This window comes from Paroedura picta, chromosome 6 (assembly GCF_049243985.1).
Source record: "Paroedura picta isolate Pp20150507F chromosome 6, Ppicta_v3.0, whole genome shotgun sequence".
NCBI lineage: Eukaryota > Metazoa > Chordata > Lepidosauria > Squamata > Gekkonidae > Paroedura > Paroedura picta.
In genome coordinates this window covers 939,651-962,093 of record NC_135374.1, presented here as the reverse complement: position 1 = coordinate 962,093, position 22,443 = coordinate 939,651, and the positions used below count along the sequence as shown (strand labels likewise).

Genomic DNA, 22,443 nt, shown 5'->3' with positions numbered 1-22,443 from the left:
CCAGCGAGCTGCCTGGGTTTGGCTTCCCTGGCTGAGAGAGGAGGCTCAGCCCGGCTGACTGGGCAGAGGTGCTGGGCGGGGGCTGGGCGGGGGGGTCGGGGGGGTCTGTGACGGGCAGACGAGGCCTTCTTCCCGCCCTGAGGCTGGGCACATGGGGCAGGAGGGGCGTCCCTGCGAGGCGGGCGTTGGGCCGCCCTGGTGCTCCCGGCTGGGCAGGATGGGAGGGCTTCCGGGGGACGGCTGGTGTTTGGGGTTGCCAATGACCCCTTTCTCTCTCCCCCCCTCGGCCCCTCCCAGACGCAGCCCTGCTCTTGGGGCGCAGGTTCAGTGACCGCCCGTCTCCTGGCTCCGAGGACCCAGTCCTTCTGGACACACCCCGGTTCGAGGCCTCCTTCCTGGGCTCCTTGTCACCCGCGGGACTAACCGCTGAGCGGCCGAGCGAGCACCCGGCTTTCCTTCCTCTTTGCGCACAGAGGCTAACCCACCCACCCCCTCTGCCACTTTCTCCTGCTCCTCCTGGGGGTGGGGGGTGGGGGGTGGGGGCTGCTTTCCCGTTGACTCTGATTCCTTTTCCGCCAAGCACTGGGAACCGAGCGGGGGCCGAGGAGGACGAAGGAGGCTGGCCTGTGGTGCCCTCCTGCCCCTTACGGCCAGGGGCTCAGCGGGGGTGGGGGTGGGGGTGGGGGTGGGGGCGCTGCTGGAGCCCTTGCCTGACGGGCCTCCAGTCCCAAGTTCGGTCCGTGGCTGCCTCTCCCCTCCGAGGGGTCGGGGAAGAAGTGAGGGCAGAGCGCTTTGCCGGAGACCCGGGAGAGCCCCAGCCGGCCAGAGGGCCCAGCATATCAAGGAGTGCTGCATGCCCTCCTCCTAAGGAGTGCCCCAACGCCTCTGCCTCCTTGAGGGTTAAGAAGGGGTCCGGAGCGGAGGAACGGAGGGGGCTCTGAGCCAGGGCCCTTTGAAAGCTGGCCTTTTGCCCCCTCTGGCTGCTCCACTGGCAGCAGACCTTGCGGGTGGGGGGGGGGGCTGTGGTTGGCAAGAACCCCTCCTCTGGTGATCTCCTCTGTGCTTGAAGAGCTCCCCCCCCTCCTGAAAGGTGCCCCACCCCGTCCCACAGGTCTAGTGTGGTGCCTCGAGCATGCCCCCCCCAACTCTTCTCTCCTCTGTGCTTGCTGGGCACAAGCGACAGGAAATGGCTGCCCCCCAAGGAAGCTCAGGGGAAGGTGAATTGTAGAACTAAGAAGAGGGAAGGGTCCCAAAGACCCCCCCTGTCCAACCCCCTGCACCAGGCAGGATGGCCTAAAGCCCCCCCCCCCCCCGTAAATCATCGTCCAGCCTCTGCTTAAGCCCCTCCGAGGGAGGAGGCCCCCCTGCCCCTCTGGGCAGCCAACCAGCCTCAGTGCCAGACTGCCCTGATTCCCTGGAAAGCTGCTCCCGACAGGCAGCTGATCTCCCCCCACCCTTCATTTAAATCCACAGCCCCCTTGTCTGAAAAAGGGGTGTCCTCGGCTCTGCACCCGGCACCCCAGCAGGGCCTGACTGTGTTTTCAGCAGGGGGGCTCCTCTTTGGGAAGACTTCTGCTCCTTCCCCAGGTTGGGATCCAGAGTCCTGGTAGAGGAAGGGGGGGGGCTTCCGATACTCGAAAGGATCCGGGGAAGAAATTGGGGGGCACCTTTCCCTCTCTTCCTCTGAGGACAGGGCCAGAAGCTGCAGGGAAGGCCTCTCAGCCAGAGAAGGTGGTGTGGGTCCCTCCGGGGGAGGGGCGGATTGGCACACAGCTTCTGCCAGCAGGAGGCCTGACTGTGGCCCCCCTGCGACCTCTGAGCCCATCGCCAGCTTCTGCGGCCTCCGCTTGCCTCCACCCAGCCCGGCCCGGCCCGGCCCCCCAATCCTCACCCCCGCCTCCCTCTCTCGTTCCAGCGCCCGTCCTGCCGAGCAGCCTCCGCCAGCGCCACGTGGACCCCCCGCACGCCTTGGGATCTCAGAGGTTGGTAGAGAGCCAGCAGCTGCCCAGCCAGGCTGAGTCGGGGCCGCTGGGCCACTACCTGCCGGGCAGGGTCTCTCTGCGTCGGATGCCCAGCCTGAGCGGCAGCCAGGGCTACGGCCCCGAGGCTCCGGGCGCTGCCTCCTCCTCCTCCTCCGCCTCCTCCTCCTCCTCCCACCCGCCTTCCGCCTGCCACGGCCTCCCCATCTACTACCACCACACGACCTCCTCGTACATCCTCCAGATGGACGCGCTGCCCAACCTGCCCCCTCCCGACGTCACCTCTGGGACGCGCTGCCGCACAGACAGCCTCGGGTACCGTGGCATGGGGTTTGGCGCTCGGTCCCCCTAACCAGCCGTGCTGTGCCGTGCCTGTGCCCCCCCAACCCCCGTGACCCTAACCCAGACGGCCCTTCTCCTTGGCGGCGGGATTCCTGGGGGCTGGAGGGGCAGTGCGAACGTCCCGCGTGTGCAGACGGCTCCCTTTGGCGTGTCCTCCCTTGCGGGGAGGCCTTCCTAGCCTCAGTCGTTGCCCGCCATGCTGCAGGGCGTCTTCCCTACGAACGGGCTCCCAACCCCTCGCTCAGCCTTGCCGGAGACACGGAGGCCTGTGGCACAGCTGGGGGTGTTTGGGGGGCCCCGTGAGAGAGTACAAGCGGCTCTTTGGCCCAGGCTCCAGAGCCCCCCCCCCCCCCCGATACAGACCTCCTCTTCAGCTGAGGCTCTATCTATCGGGGATTGCAGGCAGGCAGAAGCTGAGAGAGTCCAAAGCATGTTCATCCAGGTGGTTGAGCACGGCGCATGAGTGCATCTGTTTGTGCGTGTGCGTGTGTGTGTTTGCACGCAATCTTAGTGCTACCTTCTCACAGGATAAACATCTGGAGCAGAGGTCTTAGCCACAAACTCTAGCATCACAGAATCATAGAATAGGAAGGGTCCTCCAGAGTCATCTAGTCCAACCCCCTGCCTAACGCAGGAACTCAGTGCATCTAGGTGGAGCACTTCGTCTGGGGCAGGGATGCTCTGTCTCCTTGGAGTGGGGGAGCAAGAGTGGGGCAGCTCCTGGAGTTCTGGCCCTGCTGGTGGACCTCCTGATGGCCCCTGGGTTTGGCCCCTGAGTGACCCAGAGTGCTGGACTGGATGGGCCTCTGGCCTGACCCAACAGGGCTCCTCTTATGTCCTTCTGTCTGGGGCAGGGATGCTCTGTCTCCTGGGTGCTTGGGGGGCCACAGTGGGGCAGCTCCTGGAGTTCTGGCCCTCCTGGGGGACCTCCTGAGGGTCCCTGAGTTTGGGCCACTATGTGACTGGAAGGGACATTGGCCTGATCCACCAGGGCTCCTTGTCTGTCCCCGTGACTTTCCTCTTCTCTCGCACGCTCTGCAGAGACCTGTCCCACTCCGACTCCGACTCCTCCCTCCCTCACATGAGCGACTATCAGCGCGTCTCCAGCTCTGCTCCCAAGCTGCTCCCCAACCGGCCGACCGTGCTGCAGAAGGCCTTGGAGGAGTCGTCTGGCTACCCGGCCCTCGGCACCGCGCCCAACGGCGGCCACCACCGGAGCCCCGAGGCCTCCTCGGCCTCGGCCTCCCCCCTGCAGGAGCAGCTGCCTGAGAGCCCCATAGTGATGAAGAAGGCGATGATGCTGAACCACGGCCTGGAGAAGTCGTCCAGCCTCGGGGAGCTCAGCCACTCGGCCGCCAGCGGGGCAGGGGTCCGGCCCAGCCCCTCCGACTCCTCCCGGTCCCACAGCCCCAGCTCCACGGAGCCCGACACCCCCTCCCCGGTCCTCCGACTCCCGGCCGAACAGCGTGGCCAAGAGCAGCACCCGCATCCCCCAGCTGGCCTCCAAGAAGGCCGCCGGGGAGGAAGACAGCGGCTCCACGGGCGAGGAGACCGACTCCGGCCCGGGGAAGAAGAAGTTTCCCCTCAAGATCTTCAAGAAGCCAAAGAAGTAGCTGGGGGCAGGCAGGAGGGGAGACCCCTCTGGGACAAGGGCCCTGAGCACGGGGACGGAGCCGGGGGAGGGGAGCCCCCTCCCCCCTCCCAGGGTGCCACACGGGTAGGGGCACGCATCGCCCCCCCCCGCCTCCCTCCCAGGGGACCCTGTTTCCCGTCACGGCTGTGGGGGGGAGGAGCCAATAAAATGTCTTTCGTTTGATGATCTCAGCCTGGCCCCTGCTTGAGCTTCAGCCCCCCCACCCCCACCCCACGCATGGCTACAGCTGATGCATCCCGTCCCCTGCTCTGTTGGCTGCTTTTCCTCTGCCCAGCAAACCAGGAGAGGTGGGACCCCCCCTCCCCTCCCCGCCACGCTCTTCCCAGCATGTCTGAACTCTTCCTGGCCCCCCACCAAAGAACTGCAGCCCCCCCCCCCTTGAGTGAGGCCGAAGCTGGCACAGCCGGCCCAGGTAGTGGGGCATCACGCTCGGGTCCGTGGCCTGCTCAGCAGCCCACTCGTTCAGGAACAAAGACAGGGGTCCCGCTCTGCAGGCAGAGGGGTCTCCCCCCCCAGTCCATTCGACAGGCTTCTTGCCACCCCCCCCCCCCGGAGCAGAGCTCCTCCCTGCTTCCAGCCTCCGTGCCTTAGCTGGGCTGCTTCTGCGGAGGGCTCCCTGCTGGGCTGAGGGGGGTGTCGGGGGCAGGCCCTGCAGGCGCCAGAGCAGGTGCTCCTGAGGTCACTGAGGGCAGCTCTCCTGCTGCCCCCCCCCCCGCCCGGCCAGTGAGAGGAACCGCCGGGGCTTCTGCTGCTGCAAGGTTTGGGCCGCTTAAGTGGGGGGCCCGGGGTCCACGTGGGGTGGGCTTGAGGGGAAGATGGGGAGTGTTGTTTTCTTCTCTGCACTCAGAGCTCTGGAGGGGCAGGGGTGGGGCTGTAAGCAAGAAAGCTCCGGAACACACATGGATCTCCCCCCTTCCCAACAAGGGGGCAATATGGGGCCAGGCCTAGAGCGCATCTTCACTGACCCGCCTGGGGACACCCGAGGGCCTGCTAGGCCCCTTGCACCCCTGCTGCCCCCGCCCTTCCGCAACCAAGTGCCTGCCTGCCTGCCTGCCTGCCTGCCTGCCTGCCAGTCTCCCCTCCAGCCCCCAGGATGGCTCCGCTCCCTGCCAGCTTGTGCCCCTCCCAGAACCCAGCCCTTGAGAGGATGCTCAGAGAGGCCCCCCCCCCCACACACACACAAAAGAGCCTTTCCTCAGGAGCTGGGGGAGGGGGTGCTGCACCACCCCCTTCAAGGGGAGGAGGCATGGCCAAGTCCAGCAGGTGGCGCCTCCTCTGGGAGAGCCCCCCCCCCAATGCTACCAGCTTCCGTCCTGGGCAGGGCCAGGCCTCTCTTGGCGTGGGGAGCCCCTCCCACTCCACTGCGCATCCGCCAAGTCTGATTTTATTCTATGGCCATTTCGTAAAACGGTTTTAAATCCAATAAAGCATGTAGGCGATTTTAATGGCTGGCCCGGAGGTTTCTTTTGCCCACCCATGTGGGGCGGGAGGGGGGGCTGCGGCCTGTGGGTCCAGAGGCAGGCAAAGGCAAGCCACCGTGGAACGTGCCCCGCTAAAAACCACAGCTGCAGCAGGAAGCGTCAGATTGCTGCCTCCCCTCCGGCCCTCAAATCCCGACTTCCCAGAATTCCTCACTGCTCCCTGGAACTTTCCTCTGCCTTTGCGGGATTTACCACCCACTTTGGGAACCCCAGTTCTATAGGATATCCTTTCAATTACTTGAGGGCCAGGAGGTGAATTTCCTCCAGGCCAGACTGGCCAGGAATTCTGATTTTCTTGGGAGGCATCATCTGGGCATGAAATTGGTGGGCAGGTATTTGTGATCTTCCGGCCTTGTTCAGGGGGCTGGGAGTAGCTGCTTGCCAAACGCCCCCCCTTGACTCTGGGTCTTCCCCTTGCATTCAGCATTTCTGAGACGGAGGGCTTGATGTGGTCAGAGAGCCACCGGCAGATTCAAATTTATAAAGGATTTATTAAAAGGTTTCATAAGCATATATTTAGCACAGCACAAGAGTCAAGCAAAAGTGTCCAAAGGAATTGGGAGAAATCCTGTCCCTCTGATGTTAAATTCAGGGTAGATGCCCTTGCTTAAGGGCATTCCGGTTCTCAAGGCATGGTCGGCTCACCTGGCAGCCGCATGGTCCATCTCTTCTAAGTCAGGTGAAGTCAGTCAGCAGGTGAAAGAGCTCCCTTCCAAGAAAAGTGTGTATCCAACCTTTGCTTGAAGACTGCCAGTGAGGGGGAGCTCCCCACCTCCTTAGGCAGCCTATTCCAGACAAATACCCCAGGCATTTTCAGTGTACAGAACATACATGCAAAACCTTCAGTATAACACCACACACAGGAAGGAGTCCCCAGCACTGGCTTTTCAGGAGCACAGCCCCCAGGAGGGAAGCGTAAAATTAATTTAAAATTAAATTAAACACAAGAGGCCCCCTGTAGCCATCCGTATGTTAAGTGTCGTTAGGATCAGGTGTCCTCCCAAAAAGCCTTGTCATTGACTCTTGGCAGTCCACGGGACCTTTCAAACTCTCCTCCAAAACAACATTTCAAATTATTCAATTTTCTCCCGTTTTGGCTTTCTTCACGCCAACTTTCATAACTGCATGTAGTAATGGGGAATCCTACGGCATGAATTCACCCAATTTTGCCAGCAACACATCCTTCCCAGCCTCCATCTTCTTCTGATTTTCTGGTTGTAGATGGGGCGATCCGGTCCAGATAGGCCGAAAGGGCCCAAATCACATATCGAAGCCACACTGCCCTTCCCTGCACTGTAAGCGTTCCAAATCAGCCTTCCCTGAGTGGCTGACCTCCTTCGTTTCCGAGGGGGAGGGGGGAGATGAGAAGTAAGGGCCGTTCCGCATTGGTCCAAAACAGCACAATGGTTACTAATTGAAATCGCTACAGTTTTGCCGTTATGCACAACATCGTTGACAATCTGCAACACTCCTGAAACCGATCCGCAAAAAGCGCTTCATTGTAGCGCTTTCAGGGAAATCCCAAAAAGTAGATTCACCCGCCGGAAAGCGCTACACTCCTGCAACCAGTCTGCAACACTAGCGGGAAAGTTCTGTGCGTTACCATTGTTGCGGCTTCTGCAAAGTCCCTCCCCCTGGCTCTCTCCTCTGATCTTCCGGTGAAGCGATCGCCATTTTTTATTCTCCGAGCGAGCGGAGATCAACGCACCGGCAAGCCTTCGTTTACCCAGCGAGGCTTCCCTGGCTGCAGCCCCTCTGTTTAAAGTCACCAAGCACAAGCATCGCAGAGGCCCGTTTGCTGGTTTATTTTCACTTTATTTTTCACACTGTTTTCAGCCGAAAATTGCGCCCGTGAGGGGGGGGGATTTTTTTTTCACTCGGGGGGGGGAGCGTGGCAACGATGAAATGGCAGCTCAAACACCACCTGCTAGCTGTTGCAATGAATCAACGCATATTCGTTGCAACTGGTGTTTTTTGTTTTTTTTTTAAACCTTCCTTAAAGGGAAAGGGGCTGTTTGGGAGCATGATAACGGCCGCCCATTGGCTGGTTGATGGCCAGGGGCGGGACACAGCTCAGCAATAGCGCTTCCTGGCTAGCGATTTTTGCCGAGACCGGAACCCTGTGGGAAACGATAGAAACGCAACTGGATTCCACTACAAAGGCAGGTATGCATAACGACGAATTCCACTATTTAAGATGGCGATTTTTCGTTCAGCAAATAATTTGCTACATGGGTCCCGGTGCGGAATGCCCACCATGGGAAACTGGAGGCCGGACGGGGGCAAGGGAGCTTGGATGGTCCAATCGTTTTGAAACCCGGGGGGTTCTTCTGAGGCTTTTGCAGCTACGTGGCCAATTGGGTGCCTCTGCCTCAGCCCCCCCCCCCCAGACCACGGAATAGACGGAAAGGGGGAAGTTCCCACAGACTTCAGTGGCACCACAGACTGTCGTGGCAGCACATTGACTCAGGCGATTCGGATTTGGCCACATTTGGATTCAGATCAAGTCATCATGGGATGGAGGTATAGAAAGTTTATAAATATTAATAATAATAATAAATAAATCATTTTGGCTGAATTCAAATCAGCAAATGGCAATTTGCACGATTTGTATTTCGCCCAAATCAATTCAGGCCGAATCCGATGCGCATTGAATTCTTACTGATTGGCCTGTGTGGCTGCGGCCTGGAGGGTGGGGCCGAGGGACAGAAGCGCTCCGGACAACTGGAGCCGCCTCCTCCTGGACCGCAGGCTGAGCGCCCCGGGCCCTTCCCTCCCTCCCTCCCTCCCTCCCTGCAGGGACTGGCTGCTGACTCCAGCCCAAGGGGGGGAGGGGGGTCCAAGCAAGATTGAAACCAGCAAACTGGGGAAGGGAAGGGGGCACACCCACACTTTGGCACTGAGCATGAAAAGGGGCAGAACACAACCTTTATCAGTGCCAGAAAGATCCCCAAGGCAGTTTGAGAACTTAACACTTTCCTGAGGAAGAAAACGAAACTGCTTGGGCGGAGAATAGAGTTCGCCTGTCCCGTCCGTCCCCCGGAGCGGACCCCCCAGTCGGATGCAGGATGTGGAAGGCAGCTGGGCCAGTGGAGATGAGAACCTGCCCCCCCCGAGAAGTGGCTACCCCCCCCCCCAATGATAGCCCAGCACCCTCCCCACTGGCAGTACTGGTTTTGTTTCTAAAAACAAGGCACCGAGTTGGATTTGGGGGGAGGCTGGCAGAAATAAGAGGGATTCCTAACAATGACAAACATTCCACTGGAGGACCAAGAGCAGGATGAGCCCTGCGTCCGAACACAAGAGCCCTGCTGGACCAGACCAGGGACCGTCCATCTTTCAAGCCCACAGCCCACCCAGTGGCCAACAGGCTCCTCTGTAGGGTCCATAGAGGCCAAGCCTTTCAACAGAGGTGCTGTTGAATCAGACCCAGGAGGGACCACCTAGTCCAACATCCTGCCTCACACAGGGGCCTCGGCCCACCTGCAGGCCACCCCACCTGGCTGGGAAGCCTCTTCCCTTTCCGGTCACGCCTCACTGCTGCCCTGAAGCTGCCAGGCCCCTAAGGAGTCATGGTCCGTCAGGTTCACGGTATAAGGAACATCGATGACGTGGTGGGACAGGTCACGTCCGTTTGTGGCCCGCCAGGAATTCAGCGGGTGGATGGCTTTCCTGAACCTCTGAGAAAAGACCAGAGAGGAGAAGAGCTGGTTTTTGAAGTGAACAAGAAAGATTCTTAGATGCCGCTTTTCTCTCCCCGAAGGAGGCTCAAAGTGGCTTTCATTCGCCTTCCCTTTCCTCTCCCCACAACAGACACCTTGTGAGGGAGGTGAGACTGAGAGAGCCCTGATATTCCTGCTCGGTCAGAACAGTTTTATCAGTGCCGTGGTGAGACCAAGGTCACCAGGTGGCTGCATGGGGAGGAGGGGGAATCAAACCTGGATCACCATATTACAAGTCGGCGTTCCTAAGCACTACACCAAGCTAAGAAACTTTTGATTTATCCGGGGAAGGACTCCCTGCCCTGTTGTTGGACCTCCAGATGAACCGGGAGGCTGGACTGGGGGGACCCTCATCGGGTTGATCCAGTCAGACTCCCAGATCAAACATGGATGCAAAGCTATTGAAGGGGAGGGGTCTCCTTGGATGGGGGCTTGGGTTCCCCTACCCACCTGCAGTCCCCCTGGGTTCCCCTCTGCAGTCCCCCCCCCCGACCCTACAGCCCTCTCCACTCACATCTGCCAGCGTCCCGGACTCCTTGCAGAGCGCGACCCCGGCCCACAGCGGGATCTGGACGCAGGTCACGACTCCCAGGCAGACCCCCAGGGCCTCCCCCCAGCGCGGATACTGGTAGGGGCCATAGTGCAGCCTGGTGCTCGAGAGATCCAGGAAGATGTAGAAGAGGGTGAACTGGGAGGGGGGAGCAATTGACGCTTTAGTTGGGCCGTTCATTATAACCCCCAGTTTGACCCTGTGCCCCACACAGGATGGCCTGCAGCGTCCCTGAGAAAGAACCGTCTCTCCTCCTATGAAAGGTCTCCACGGAGGGGGAACCCACAACATCCCTCGCCCCCCGATACCCCCCCCCCCGAATTACCCTTATTCTTCAGAAGGCTCTTCCAAGTCCCCATCGGCATCTCCCCACCCTCAGTCTGAACCCACACACCCTCGGGGTCCCGCACACCCTCGGGGCAGGAGCAGGAAACAGCGGGGAGGGGGAGGTGGCAACAACCCCCAAGCCAAAAGGGGTGTGTGTGTCGGGGGGGGGGGGAGAGGAGGCCTCACCAGCAGCAGCCCTGGCGTGACGACCACCCAGCAGGCCTTGAAGCAGAGGAGCAGCCTGCTGCACCAGGGCGGGCACAGGCGGATCATGTCCACGATGTCTTGGCAGAACTGGTTCACTCCTGAGGAACAAGGAGAAAGGCCACTCAGTGGGGAGACTGAGAGACCCACATTTCATGGCGGCTCCATGGCAGAGCCTCTGTCGGGCAGGAGGAAGATCCGTCTGGTGCCTCCGCAGGGATCTGGCAGCCAGGAGGGTGGACGAGACGAACCGCCGGCAGGCAATCCAGACGAGATCCTTGGCAAGGAAGGTGGGATCTGAGGCCAGAGAAGGGCCAGGAAAGGGCGTCCCTGCGAGGGACTCACCGTAGAAGAAGGCCATGCCGAGGCACATGAAGAGGACGATGACGATGAGGCCGAAGCTGGTGCTGTAGGCGTCCAGGAGGGTGAACCAGTAGATGCCCCCCTGGGCAAGAGAAGGATGGAAAGCACAGCCACTGTGAGGAAGGGGCTGGGCGCAGCAGGCCACTCCTGTGGCCAATCGCCCCCCCAGGGCCTGGCCCAATGACCTCCAGCATGGGGAGGCACCTGAGCCCACCCCTCCAGCCCAAGGCACCTGGACTCTCCCACACCTTTGTCTAGGCCTGGACTTGAATATCAGGCACCCTGAGGTTCCTGGAGAGGAGGCATAGAAATCCCCCCAAATAACTCAGTAAGGCCATCAGCTGCCCTCCTGGGTGAATTTGCCTCCTGGGCAAAGAGGGGGGGGGGGGTCCCAAATCTCTTCAGCAGCAACGGAACCATCGCAGAGACCAGCATGTCCCAGGAAGGCATCGCAAAGCAACGGAGGGGCACCCGAGGGCTCCCCTGGCCCGGCCTCCGATGGGCGCTCTGCCAGCTTGACTCTCGTGGCTCAACGCCCCCTTTGCTCTTCTGGCAGAACGTTCAGCTGCCACGTCGCGTGGCCAGGCCGGAAAGTGGCTCTCGTGGCCTTAGAGGGCCCTTCCAGGCACTGCAGCCCCGCCCGGGTGCTCACTGCAGCTGCTTTGAACCCCCCCTCTGCCCCACCTAGGGGTGGGGCTGATGGGAAAGAAAGCCCTGGGGAGGGGCACCAGCTGACAAAGACCAGGAGACTTTGGGGGTGGAGCCGGGAGTGGGCGGGATTTGGGGCGGGGCGGGACCTCAGCGGAGGAGCCCCCCTCCAGAGCAGCCCCTTTCCCCAGGAGGAGCAGGAACCCCAGGGGCTCCCCAGCCCCCCCAGCCCCCCCCCCCGAGGGTGTCCTCCCCAGTCCTGACCTCGGTCACCAGCAGGAGGCCCAGGCAGTAGAAGGCAAGGCACAGCCCCCCCAGGAAGAGGGCCTTCCGCCTGAAGTCCCGCAGGGAGGGGAACTCGTCCATCACGGCCGTCACGATGCCCTCCATGTTGCCAAACTGTCGGGCAAACAGGGTCTGTTAGAGGGAGGAAAGCGGGTGGGCCTTCCCAAGCCTGCCCCACGGCCGGACCCGGGGGGGGGGGTGTTGGTCTCCCAAGGGGGCTGTGGGCAGGGGTGGGCATTGGCTGCCCTACTGACCAGCGTGTCGATTCCCAGGGTGAAGAGCATCAGGAAGAAGAGCACGGACCAGAAGGCTGAGCCGGGCAGCAGAGCAAGGGCTTCTGGGTAGGCGACAAACGCCAGCCCAGGACCTGCGGAGGAAGGAGCGAGGGCTGCAGGGGAAGCAGCTGGAGGAGCGGAAACAGCAGGGGGCCTCTGAGTCCTTGCAGCCCCCCATGGCCAGGAGACGCAAGGACCACCCAGCTCAGAGAGAGCCGTCAGCCTCGGCTCAGGGGGAAAGCGGCCACGTCCCTGAGAAGGCCACCAGGATCTTCCCGGAGAGCCGCTCCGAAGGCCCCTCACCTGTCTCGGCCACTTCCCCCACGGGCACCTTCTTCCGCCAGGCCATGTGGCCCAGGATGGAGAAGATGGCAAAGCCGGCAAAGAAGCTGGTGCCGCAGTTCCCCAGGGCGATCACCAGGGTGTCCCTGCAGGAGAGAGGCGGGCACCGTGAGACGCCAGGGGAGGAGGAGGGGGCTGGGGGGGGGCAGGCAGCCCTCGAGGGCCCTCCCCGGACTGGCCGCCCCGCAGGGATCCCAACCACCGGCCCTCACACCTGATCACGTTGTTGTCAAACTTGTTGTAGGAAGCCATGGAGAGGAGGCCCCCAAAGCCGATGCCCAAAGAGTAGAAGATCTGGGAGGCCGCATCGCTCCAGACCTGCAGCAGGGCGAGAGCTCCCTGGGAGGCTGAGGGGCCCGGGCTGCTGTGGGGAAGAGCCCCTGCTGGCCTGCAGGGAGGCCCCGGGCTCAGCCCCCGGAAGTAGCTCCAGTCAGTCGGCCGGAGGGGAGGGGTCTAGGGGTCTGCCTTGCTGGGTCTAGGCAGAAGACTTTCCCTCGAGGAGTCTGGTCCTTCATTCGTAAGCATTCGGAGGGGGGGGCATGGCTCAGGGGAAGAGCCCCTGCTGGGCCTGCAGGAGGTCCCAGGCCGAATCCCAGGCAGCTCCAGCTACAGAGGGACGCACTCGGCAGTAGGTGATCAGGCCCTGCGGAGCGGCTGCCAGTCTGAGCGGGCAATGCCGGGGGTCTGATGCAGCACAAGGCAGCTTCCTGTGTCCTTGTGGGGTCTGCCCTGGCACAGGCTGCACTCACAGGCCAGGCTAGGCGTTTCCCACGGCCCCTGCAGGCCAGCCTCGGCCACTCGGATCACATTTCTTGGGGAGGACGTGACCGGGAGTTCCTCTGTCAACTCCCTTTGCAGCCAAACGTCTCCAGCCAGAATAAGAGTTTGTCAGAAGCCCAAAGGAGCAAGGGCCTTTGAGTGCAGAGGAGGGCCCTTAAGGCTGCCAAGAGGAGGAGATTGCCCCCGTCCCTCCCTCCCCGCTTGACCCACGGAAAGCGCCTCCTTGGGAGGCCCCTTGGGCCGGCTTGTGCCCCCGCAGCCCTCTCGGGGCCCCGGCGTACCTGAGCGCTGTGCAGCCGGCTCCAGTCCGCAGAGAGGTAGAAGCGGACCCCGTCGATGGAGCCCTCCAAGGTCGCGCCCCGGATGATGAGGACCACGATGACCAGGTAGGGGAAGGTGGCTGTGAAGTACACCACCTGGCAGGGAGAGACGACCCCTGGAACAAGGGTCCCGGGGGGCCAACCGCAGTTGCAGGACACCCAAGGAACAAGCCCACGGGAGGGAAGCCCAAGGGGCTCCCTCCCTCCCTCCCCCCCAAAGGGGCCCCACCACAGCCGCCGCCTGAGCAGAAGCGCCCCTGCCCGACCGGCCGCGTGACGCCCAAGGCACCCACCTTGCCCGAGCTGCGGATCCCTCGCAGGGTGCACAGGAAGACTACCAGCCAGGCCAGCAGCAGGCACAGGGCCAGGGGCCACCTCACTGCGCCGGGGTCCCCCAGGCCGGAGCTGCGCACCACTCCCAGCACCTGCTCGCTGGGAAACACAGAGGGAAGGGCGGGAGAGGCTGGTAGCCAGAAGGGCAGCACACACACCCCCGGCCCACTTCCCCCGCCATGCCTGGTGCAGCAGCCACCTCGGACAATGGAAAGCCTGGGGGGGGGGGCAGGGGGCGGGCTGAGAGAGAACCGGAATCACACAGAGCTGGAAAGGAGCACCAAGGGCCAGCCGGGCTATCAGCTTTCCCAAGGACTTAAAAATCACAGCCTCCTCCGAAAACTTCCAAGAAATAAGTTTTCTTTCTCCAAGGCAGCCTCTTCCACCTATGAACAGCCCTCCCCGTCAGAAATAGTGACAGATTCTATTTTCCATCAGAAAATGCCTGCTAATATTGAAGAGGAACCTCCTTTCCTGTAATTTGAATCTTTTGCCCCTCTTCCTTAGAGACAAGCTGCGGGCAACAAGACGGCCCCTCTTCAATGCAAGACCAAGAAAGGTTTTTCATCTGCCCTCTTCAGCATGCCTCCCTCGATGCAGCCCTCCTGGCCTCTCCTTGCCCTCCTCTTCTCCAAGCTACACAGACCCAGCTCTTTCCATCTCTCCCCGTAAGGCCTCGATCCCAACCCCTCCCTCACCCATCCGGGTCGCCTTCTCTGGGCTTACTCCAACTCGTCAATATCCTTTTGGAACTGCGGAGCCCAGAACTGGACTCTGAGCTCGGAGAGAACTGTGACGAGCCCAAGGTCACCCAACGGGGGGCATGTGGGGGAGTGGAGACTCAGACCCAGTTCTCCATCTTAGAGGCTGCCTCTCTCAGCCACTCCACCACCCTGGCTCTCCAAGCAGCCTTCCCACCCCTGGATGGTGCTTGGTCGGCACCCCGCGAGATGGGACCATCCAGGCATCCCGAAACCTCTGAGGCTCCTCCCCCCTGTGTGGTGGACACGGGCCGGACAGTCGATGGGGCCGATCGGAAACCCTGGGCAGTGCCTCCCTCTGGCCACGAGGGGGAGCCACGTGGGCCCAGGCCTCAGAAGGAGGGAGGGAGGGAGGGAGCTCATGGGGTCAGGCGGCATTTTAGAAAAGATTCCCAGGTGTGGCGGTTCAAGTCGCACCCTCCTGGCCTGGCCGGGGGTCCAAATCTGCAGCTGCACTTAAGCAGGAAGGTGGAAACCCCAATGGGCTAGATAAGCCAGCTGAAAAACAGCCAGAAAGCAGCCGAATTCCAGGCCCTGTTTCGAAACAGGGTCAAATAGAGCGTGGGCCTGGGGCTCAGGGGCAGAGCCTGTGCTTGGCCTGCAGGAGGTCCCCGGTTCAGTCCCCGGCAGCCTCTCCAGCTAAAAGGGCCAGGCAGGAGGGGAGGGGGAGACCACTGCCTGGAGAGCCGTGGGGAGGCGCTGTGCCCCAGTGGGAGAGCGAGCAGGAGCAAAAGAAACCCCGGGAGGGTCAGCAGGAAAGCCCCAGGCCACGTGGGCCCCTCCCAGGCAAGGCTGGACCCAGAGATGCTTCGGCACCTGCTCCGATGGACAGAACAAGGCACCCGCTGAGCCTGCGGAAAGCATCCTGTGCCCTGGCCACTCCCCTGAATGTGGCCCCGGGTCAAGCAGCCTGTGGGCCGCCTCCAGCCCCAACACCGCAGATCCTCCCCCCCCGACACACACACACACACACACGCACACGCACACTCATCTGGGCTGTGGGGACTCACTTCCAGAAGGCCTCGCTGGCGCTGCTCCTGGAGGCGTTCCCCAGGGACACGTTCTGAAATGCACAGGAGCATTCTGCCCTTAGGGGGAGGGGACAGGGGACAGGGGACAGGGGACTGGGGAGGCCACAGCTGTTCCTGGGGCTACAGGTAGATCAGGCCCCCCCGGAGGAAAGGGCTGTTGTGGAGGGTCCCCCCTGCCCCAAGCCCCAGCCCAGGTCTCCAGGCGTTTCCCAGCCCAGAGGTGGCAACCCTAGCCGGGACCGATCTGCCTCCCCAGGGACTGAATTATGCCCCCCCCAAGCAGGGGCCCAGCAGAGGGGCCGCACCTGGGCCTGGCAGAGGGGGGCGTTGGGTGGGGCCTGGCAGGACCAGGGCAGGGGGCTCTGCAGAGACATGCCCAGGTAGTAGAAGGTCCAGGCCAGGATGACGTTGTAGTAGAGGGTGACCAGCGAGGAGACCACCAGCATCCCGATCCCGATCCCTGCGCGGGGAGAGGAGGGCGTCAGCCTCTGGCCAGGCAAGCTGCCCCCGGGGAGACCGGAGGGGCAGGCAAAAGAGCAGCACCCCCCCACACACACACACACACTGCCCATCCCCCCTGAGGGACTTCACCCACCTTGCGATGCCAACCTCCAGGTGCCAGCTGGGGATCCCCCATTTCTACACTTGATCTCCAGATGACCCTGTCTGTTTCCCTGGAGAAAACGGCCACCTCCCCTCCCAGCCTCCCCCAGGCTCCGCCCCCCAAATCTCCAGGAATATTCCACCCCAGAGTTGGCAACGCTTTCCTGGCCCAGCCCCTCTCCCAAGGAAAGTCATGACTTGCATGAAGCTCCGTTGCTGGGCTGCTTCGGGACGCAGGTTGAGGGGGGCTCCCATCTGACCCCAAAGGAATGACCCCCCAACCAAGCCCGCCTGCCCCCCCCCATGGCACACACTGGCTGGCGGGCCAGACCCCCCCGGCACCACTTCTCTGTGGGTCGGCTGATCCTGAGATGGTGCTGCACCTGCTCGATCCCGATCCCGGGGCCAGACCCCCAAGCGCCGTGGGCACCTACCTTTCAGGAGGGGGCAGCACTTCCAGACGGTGATGGGTCCGGCCGCCCCATACTGGCCGAGGCTGAGCTCCATCAGGAAGAGGGGCAGGCCCGTGAAGAGCAGCATGAGGCCGTAGGGGATGAGGAACACTCCTGGGGGGAGGAGGGGGGGGAGACAGGGCCGTCAGGCACAGGGGCTGCCCAGCTCCAGGGAGGGCCCGGGGCCTGGACGCTTCTCCCCCGCTCTGGGCCGGGGCTTTGACCGGCTGCCGCTCTCGGTCCACTTCAGACAAGAGCACCGCACTGCCAGGGAGTTGTGCATCGGGAGACCAAGGGCCAAACGCCTCAGAGGGGAAGAGATCCGGACTGGAAGCCACTCTGCAGGCAACGCAAGGCGAGAGTCCAGACAGTCCCTGCGCTGGAGTGGGGGTGGCTGGGCAGGAGGGATCGCGTCCCTGCTGGGCTCTTGTGGCGCTTCCTTGCCTGCCCAGGGAAATGCCCATCGCCACTTTGGGGTTGGGAGGTGAATTTCCCCCAGGCCAGACGGGCCATGGAACTGGGCTCCCTGTGGGTGGACATGGAGTTGTGAATCCCCTGCATTCCGCAGCAGGTTAGACTAGATGACCCTGGGCTCCCCCTTCCAGCTCTATGGGCCTATGATTCTATGAGACGCCCCAGAGCAGAGGGCAGCTGTGGTCCCAGGGCTGGCAAAAGCGCATGGAAGGGCTCTGTGGCCAATGAAGCTTGAGGTTGTCTAATGAGCCGGCTAGAGGGGGGGGAGTTGGGGGGGGGGACTGGGCCCCCCAAAATGGGCAGACCCAAAACCCAGGACAGCAGGTACCAAATTCCTAAGTGGGAGGGCGTTCCATAAAGAAGGGTGTCACTACCAAGAAGGGAGGCCCCGACTATTCTCCGCTTGCCTTATTATTTCACAGCCAGCGTGTTAGAGTGGCCAGCAGTAGTGGCCTCTGATCTGGAGAGCCAGGTTTGATTCCACACAAAGCCTGCTGGGTGACCAGTCTCAGTTCTCTCAGAGCTCTCTCAGTCCCAGTGGGAAGAGGTAGGGATGGCAACTGTAAGTCCCTTTGAGACTCCTTACAAGGCAGAGGAAAGCAGGGTATAAAAATCTACTCTTCTTCCTCCTTTCCACTGAAGCAGAACAGGTGGCCAATCCTAAGTTGGGAAATTCCCAGGAATTCCCCCAGCTTCCATGGCTGGGGGCCGTCCGGAGGGGCTTCTCCCTGTGATCTGGGCTCCCCGCCAGGGACATGCGGGCGAAGAGGGCCTCTGGGGTGCCCCACTCCCAAGCCACGAAGGGCCTTGCCCCTCCAGACACTTACCCCCTCCATTGCGATAGCAGAGATACGGGAAGCGCCAGACGTTGCCCAGCCCCACGCAGTAGCCCAGGCAGGAGAGGAGGAACTCGTACTTGCCGCCCCAGGTGTCTCGGGGCCGGTCGGGCCCTGGTGGTGGAGCGACGGGCTGGCTCTGGGCTGGACCGGCAGAGGGCGGGGGGTGGCTCGCCTCCAGGACCGTCTCGTTCAGCTCGACCTGCAGCAAGAGAAGGGAGGAAGGCAGGTCAGAATCCAAAACAGAACAAACATTTCTACCCCAAACAGGACCGGGACTGGCGGTTTTGAAGACAGAACCCTGTTTGCTCCATTTGCACAGAGTCACCAAAGAGGCAAAGTTCAGGGTTCAAGTTCTGCCTTGGGCAAGATGCTCACTGGGCCGCCCGATGCAGCCTCCTCTGAGTCAGGGCAGCCGGGAGACCGAGAGGGCGGCTGGCCCGGCTCTAAGGGCTCAGGTCAGGGGAGCCGAGCAATGGCTCAAGTGGGGTGCCTTCCGGGGAGACGGATCCAGATACTCAGTTGTGTTTGTCGGTTTGTAGCAGCAGAAAAGAGCCACAGTGCAGAAGCACCTGCACGACAGTGTTGAGGGCCGGGAAGGAGCTTTTTTTTGGGGGGGTCCCTGCTCACTTCTCAGAGGTCTCATGAAAGCTCCTCCTGCCCTGCCCCCCCCCATTTCATTCGTCCCAACGGGGCCCCTGGACTCTGGCTCCAGGCAGACGGCTGCAGCCACCCCTCCGGAGCCCTCATGGATGAGGCCTCAGGCGAGCTGGATCGCCCCGGATGCCAGAGGCTAAGCAGGGCGGGCCTGGTCCGAACTTGGAGGGGAGGCCCCCGGGTAGCTATGTGGGGGCAGGCATGGCCAAGCACCACTGCCCCTCCCTTGCCTAGAAATCCCCCCGGGGTAGCCACACACCGCCTGCCCCACCACGCAGGAGGGGAGACCCACGGGAAGGTCAGGCTGGCGCTGCCTCCCACGAGTTGGCGGGAGGAGTCGGGATCCGCGGGGTGTTCCTTGCCCCTCCCCCCGCTTTGCACCCACATGAGGCCTGGCTGATGGGCGTAGTGGGGGTGGAGTCCCCTGGAGCGGCAGAGAGGCGGAAAGAGCCAGGCGGAAGGAGACGGTTCTTTGGCCCGGGGCAGCGTCAGCCCGAGAATCTCGTCAGCCCGGCTCAGCAGGCCGGCCCGGCCGGGCAGAAAGGCCGAAAAAGGCCGTGCGGGAGAGCCCGCCTGGGCACCGTCCAGAGCAGATTCAGCCAGCGGCTCCGGCAGCCCCTTTCCGGCAGAGGCCCACAAGAGGGGCAAAGGGGCAGCCCCCCCCCGTTCTGTTTCCTTGGCAAAGCCACATCAAGGACAGGCCTGTGAGGAAGAGGGACAGGAGGCAGGCGGAGAGAGGGCCCTTCTGGGGGCTGCCAGCAGCTCACCCGGTGGCCAGAAGAGCCGGGCCGGCCTGGGAACAGGACTTGAGCCCAGCAGAAGAGCCCCTCGGCAGCCCTGCCTCAGCCTAACAGAGGAAGTGGGGAATTGCCAACTCCATCTGCAGGGAGCTCAGCTGGGCGCAATGCCACCCCCTCGTGCCCCCCCCGGGATCAGCCACTGTCAGCACAGAAATCTACCCCCCCCGCCCACGGTTGACTGCCACTGATGGAAAAAGGCCAAGGCCCACCTTCAGGGTGCCAACCTCCAGGTGCTGGCTGGCCATCTCCCATTATTACAACTGAGAGATGAGGCGACGCAGACCACGTGGGGAAGATGGCCACTCTGGAGGGCCCGAGACCCCTTCCCCTCTGGGGCCCGAGACCCCTTCCCCTCTCCAAACCCTGCCATCCCCAATCCCCAGGTATGTCCCAGTCCAGACCTGGCAATCCAATCCCACATCTTTTGGTTTTGCCTCCCCAAAAGGGACTTCGGCCTCATTGATCCCCTCCCATTTGGGCAAGTGGACAGGTGTTCCAGGCCTCCTGCTTTTGCACAGAACGGCCACAGAAAACTAAAGCTAAAGGGATCAGCCTGACTTTCTGCAGAAAGGCTTTAAGAGATCAGCCGTGGCAGGCCCACACGGGCCACTTTGGGGGGGAGGGAGCCACACATCCCACCGAGGCCAAGAGGCTGCCATGACAGGATCCCCTGCAAGTCCTCCCCGGGGCCCAGAGCAGCCTCACGGAGTCCAGGGACCAGCTTGCTTGGAACAGAAGGCCCCGTCCCTGCTGCTGCCGGCTCTTCTTGGCGGAAGCGATTCCTCACCAGCCGCCAGACCCTGCCTGGACCGGCCGGCCACTTCCCCGGATTGCCTCTGGCATTTTTGTATTTGGAAGACCCGGTGCTCCCCCAGGCAGCGCGTGGACTTTGTTTCCCGGCTCTGCTCCACCGCCCCGCCTCCAGCACACCCAAGGAAAGAAAGTCCTCGAGGGAAAGTCCCCTTGGAATAGAGCCTCCAGGCCGCCCCACCGGTTCCCCCCTGAAAGGGCCACGTGGAATAGCCGAGAGAGCCACAGGGGGACAGAGTCGGTCCGCCTGGCTGCCCGGATTGCTTCCTGTTGCCGGTGGTCAGCGTCCCTTGTCCGCCTGTGCCTTGTCGTGCCTGTGGGGGGCGGGTCTGGGAGAGCTGCCTGACTGCAACGGCTTTTATGGTTTGCACAGTTTGCTCAGCTGCGTGTCTGATAGCCCTCTTTAAGTATTTGAAAGGTTGTCACTTGGAGGAGGGCAGGATGCTGTTTCTGCTGGCTGCAGAGGAGAGGACACGCAGTAATGGGTTTAAACTTCAAGTACAACGATACAGGCTAGATATCAGGGGGGGGGGGGAAATTCACAGTCCGAGTAGTTCAGCAGTGGAATAGGCTGCCTAAGGAGGTGGTGAGCTCCCCCTCACTGGCAGTCTTCAAGCAAAGGTTGGATACACACTTTTCTTGGATGCTTTAGGATGCTTTGGGCTGATCCTGCGTTGAGCAGGGGGTTGGACTAGATGGCCTCTATGGCCCCTTCCAACTCTAGGATTCTATGATTCTAGTCTAAGGGCCCATTTTCTCTGGGAGAGGGGCGCTGTGGAGAGGGGCGCTTGGGCATGCTCCGTGAGGCTGGCCTGGAGTCCCCCTTGCACCTGGGCACAGGACTAGTTTGCCTGCTTTCCCTGGGAGCAGGGGGAAGCCTGCCCGCCGTGGCTTCTGGGGTTATATCGATCCATGCACGGCCTATCAAACCAGCTTCAGCAAGAATAACCATGAGCTCCAGGACCCCAATTGCCTTTTGCTGCTGAAGCTGAGTGTGGCTGGGGCAAGTGAAAAGCACAAGAGTCCAGCAGCACCTTCAGGAATAGCAACATTCATGGCGGGGGAGGAGTTTGGTGAGTGAGCGGTGACTCATGAAAGCTCCTCCCCTGCCCCAATTTAAGGCGCTCCTGTGGCTACAGTGGTTAGAGACCCAGGTTCGAATCGCCATTGTGCTATGGAAGCTGTCGGTCGACCTTGGGCCATGCATACATTCTGAGTCTGATCTACCTCACAGGGCTGGTGTTGCAGGGGGAAAATGGAGAAGGAGGAGGATGTCAGCTGCCTTGGATCTGCACTGGGAGAATGGCAACGCACAAATGGAGTCAACAAGAAGCTCAGCATTGCGGGGGCTGTTTCAGGGAAGGCCAAAGGATGGAGGCCCAGGGGAACACCTGAGGCTGCCTTATAGGGAATCAGACCCTTGGTCAAGGTTTTGTCTACTCAGACCAGCAGCTGCTGTCCAGCATTTCAGGCCGCCTGGTCCCTTTGGAGGGGAGATGCTGGCCTCCCGCCTCACCCAGTGGCCTGCAGAGTGTCCCTAGTGGTCAGCTGAGATTCCAGGAGGTCCCCGGGCCACACCTGGAGGCTGGCAACCCGAGGAGTCCCGGCTCGTGGGCCCCGTATTGCCACCTGCCGCCCAGCTCTTGCCCATTGCAGGGCAGCCTCCGACGTTGGCAGGGGCTGGACTGCGCCAGGGTCCTTCCTCCCTTCCGCCCCCGACTCACCTGGGGCGGCTCCTGGGGCCCCTGCGGGCGCTGCCATCGCTCCGGGCCCAGCCTCATGGGGCAGGGGAGCACCAGAGCCGGAGCCCGCCGAAGGAGGAAGCCGGGGAGGGCGGGGCGGGGCGGGGCGCGGCCGGGCAGGCAGGGGCGGGGCCAGCGGCTCACCTGGGGCAGGTGAGGGCCCGCCCCGGAGAGCCGTCTGCGCAGATTCCCTGCCAGGCAGGTAGATGCCGGACGCCGGTGGTCCAGCTCTGGAGGCGAGCCCGGCAGGGAGGCTGCGGGACCTGGGCTTGCCACTCTCCAGGGGCGAGCAGGAGGTCTGGGCTCGCAAGGGAACACCGTCGATCGCGACCCTGGGGGGAAAGGCGGAGGGTGGGCGCGGCGGAAGCCCCTCTGGGCCAGGCTGGACCCCCAAAGCTGGAGTCTCCCTCAGCTGGAGTTACCATCCAAGCCAAGTGCCGGAGGCGACGCTTCAGTTTCCCGGCCGAGCCGGGCCGCCCTCCCGCATCACTGACTTCTCCCCCCGGCTTGCCAACCCCCCGGGTGGGCTGGCCTGGAGATCTCCCGGAACGACTCCCGAGGGGGCGGCTGATGCGGAGGGGTCGTTGTGCCCCCATCTCCGGACTGCCCTCCCGGGAAGATGCTCCCCAGCACTGGCTGCCGCCCTGCCCAGCCCTCTGCCCTTCCAGACGC

General features: G+C 62.4%; 2 protein-coding genes across 13 annotated transcripts in view; one reads left to right on the top strand and one right to left on the bottom strand.

Moving 5' to 3' along the window:
- STIM1 (stromal interaction molecule 1) overlaps positions 1-5,420 on the top strand; it is an 84,717-nt gene extending 79,297 nt beyond the window's left edge. Inside the window, 5 exon segments of the mRNA XM_077341075.1 lie at positions 298-356; positions 358-379; positions 1,916-1,982; positions 3,363-3,765; positions 3,767-5,420. Coding sequence (XP_077197190.1) covers positions 298-356; positions 358-379; positions 1,916-1,982; positions 3,363-3,765; positions 3,767-3,934 — 719 coding nt within the window. The 3' untranslated portion in view covers positions 3,935-5,420.
- Positions 5,421-6,544: 1,124 nt separating this feature from the next.
- LOC143839284 (sodium-dependent proline transporter-like) lies at positions 6,545-22,441 on the bottom strand. 12 transcript variants are annotated; one of them, XM_077341076.1, is made up of 16 exons: positions 22,194-22,437; positions 17,754-17,964; positions 16,435-16,566; positions 15,703-15,857; positions 15,377-15,429; positions 13,566-13,704; positions 13,234-13,368; positions 12,387-12,490; positions 12,134-12,258; positions 11,810-11,922; positions 11,535-11,687; positions 10,605-10,704; positions 10,242-10,360; positions 9,693-9,866; positions 8,956-9,136; positions 6,545-7,576 (listed from the first exon to the last, which is right to left on the bottom strand). In XM_077341076.1, the coding sequence occupies exons 1-15, from the start codon at positions 22,365-22,367 to the stop codon at positions 8,984-8,986; spliced, it is 2,040 nt and encodes a 679-aa protein (XP_077197191.1). In that variant the 5' UTR covers positions 22,368-22,437; the 3' UTR covers positions 6,545-7,576; positions 8,956-8,983. The 12 variants fall into 12 exon arrangements, with proteins under 12 accessions (XP_077197191.1, XP_077197192.1, XP_077197195.1 ...); XM_077341077.1 differs by having other exon boundaries at positions 6,545-9,136; positions 11,535-11,669; positions 22,194-22,433; XM_077341080.1 differs by lacking the exon at positions 22,194-22,437 and adding an exon at positions 21,754-21,875 and having other exon boundaries at positions 6,545-9,136; positions 13,234-13,388.
- Between the last annotated feature and the right edge of the window lie 2 nt (positions 22,442-22,443).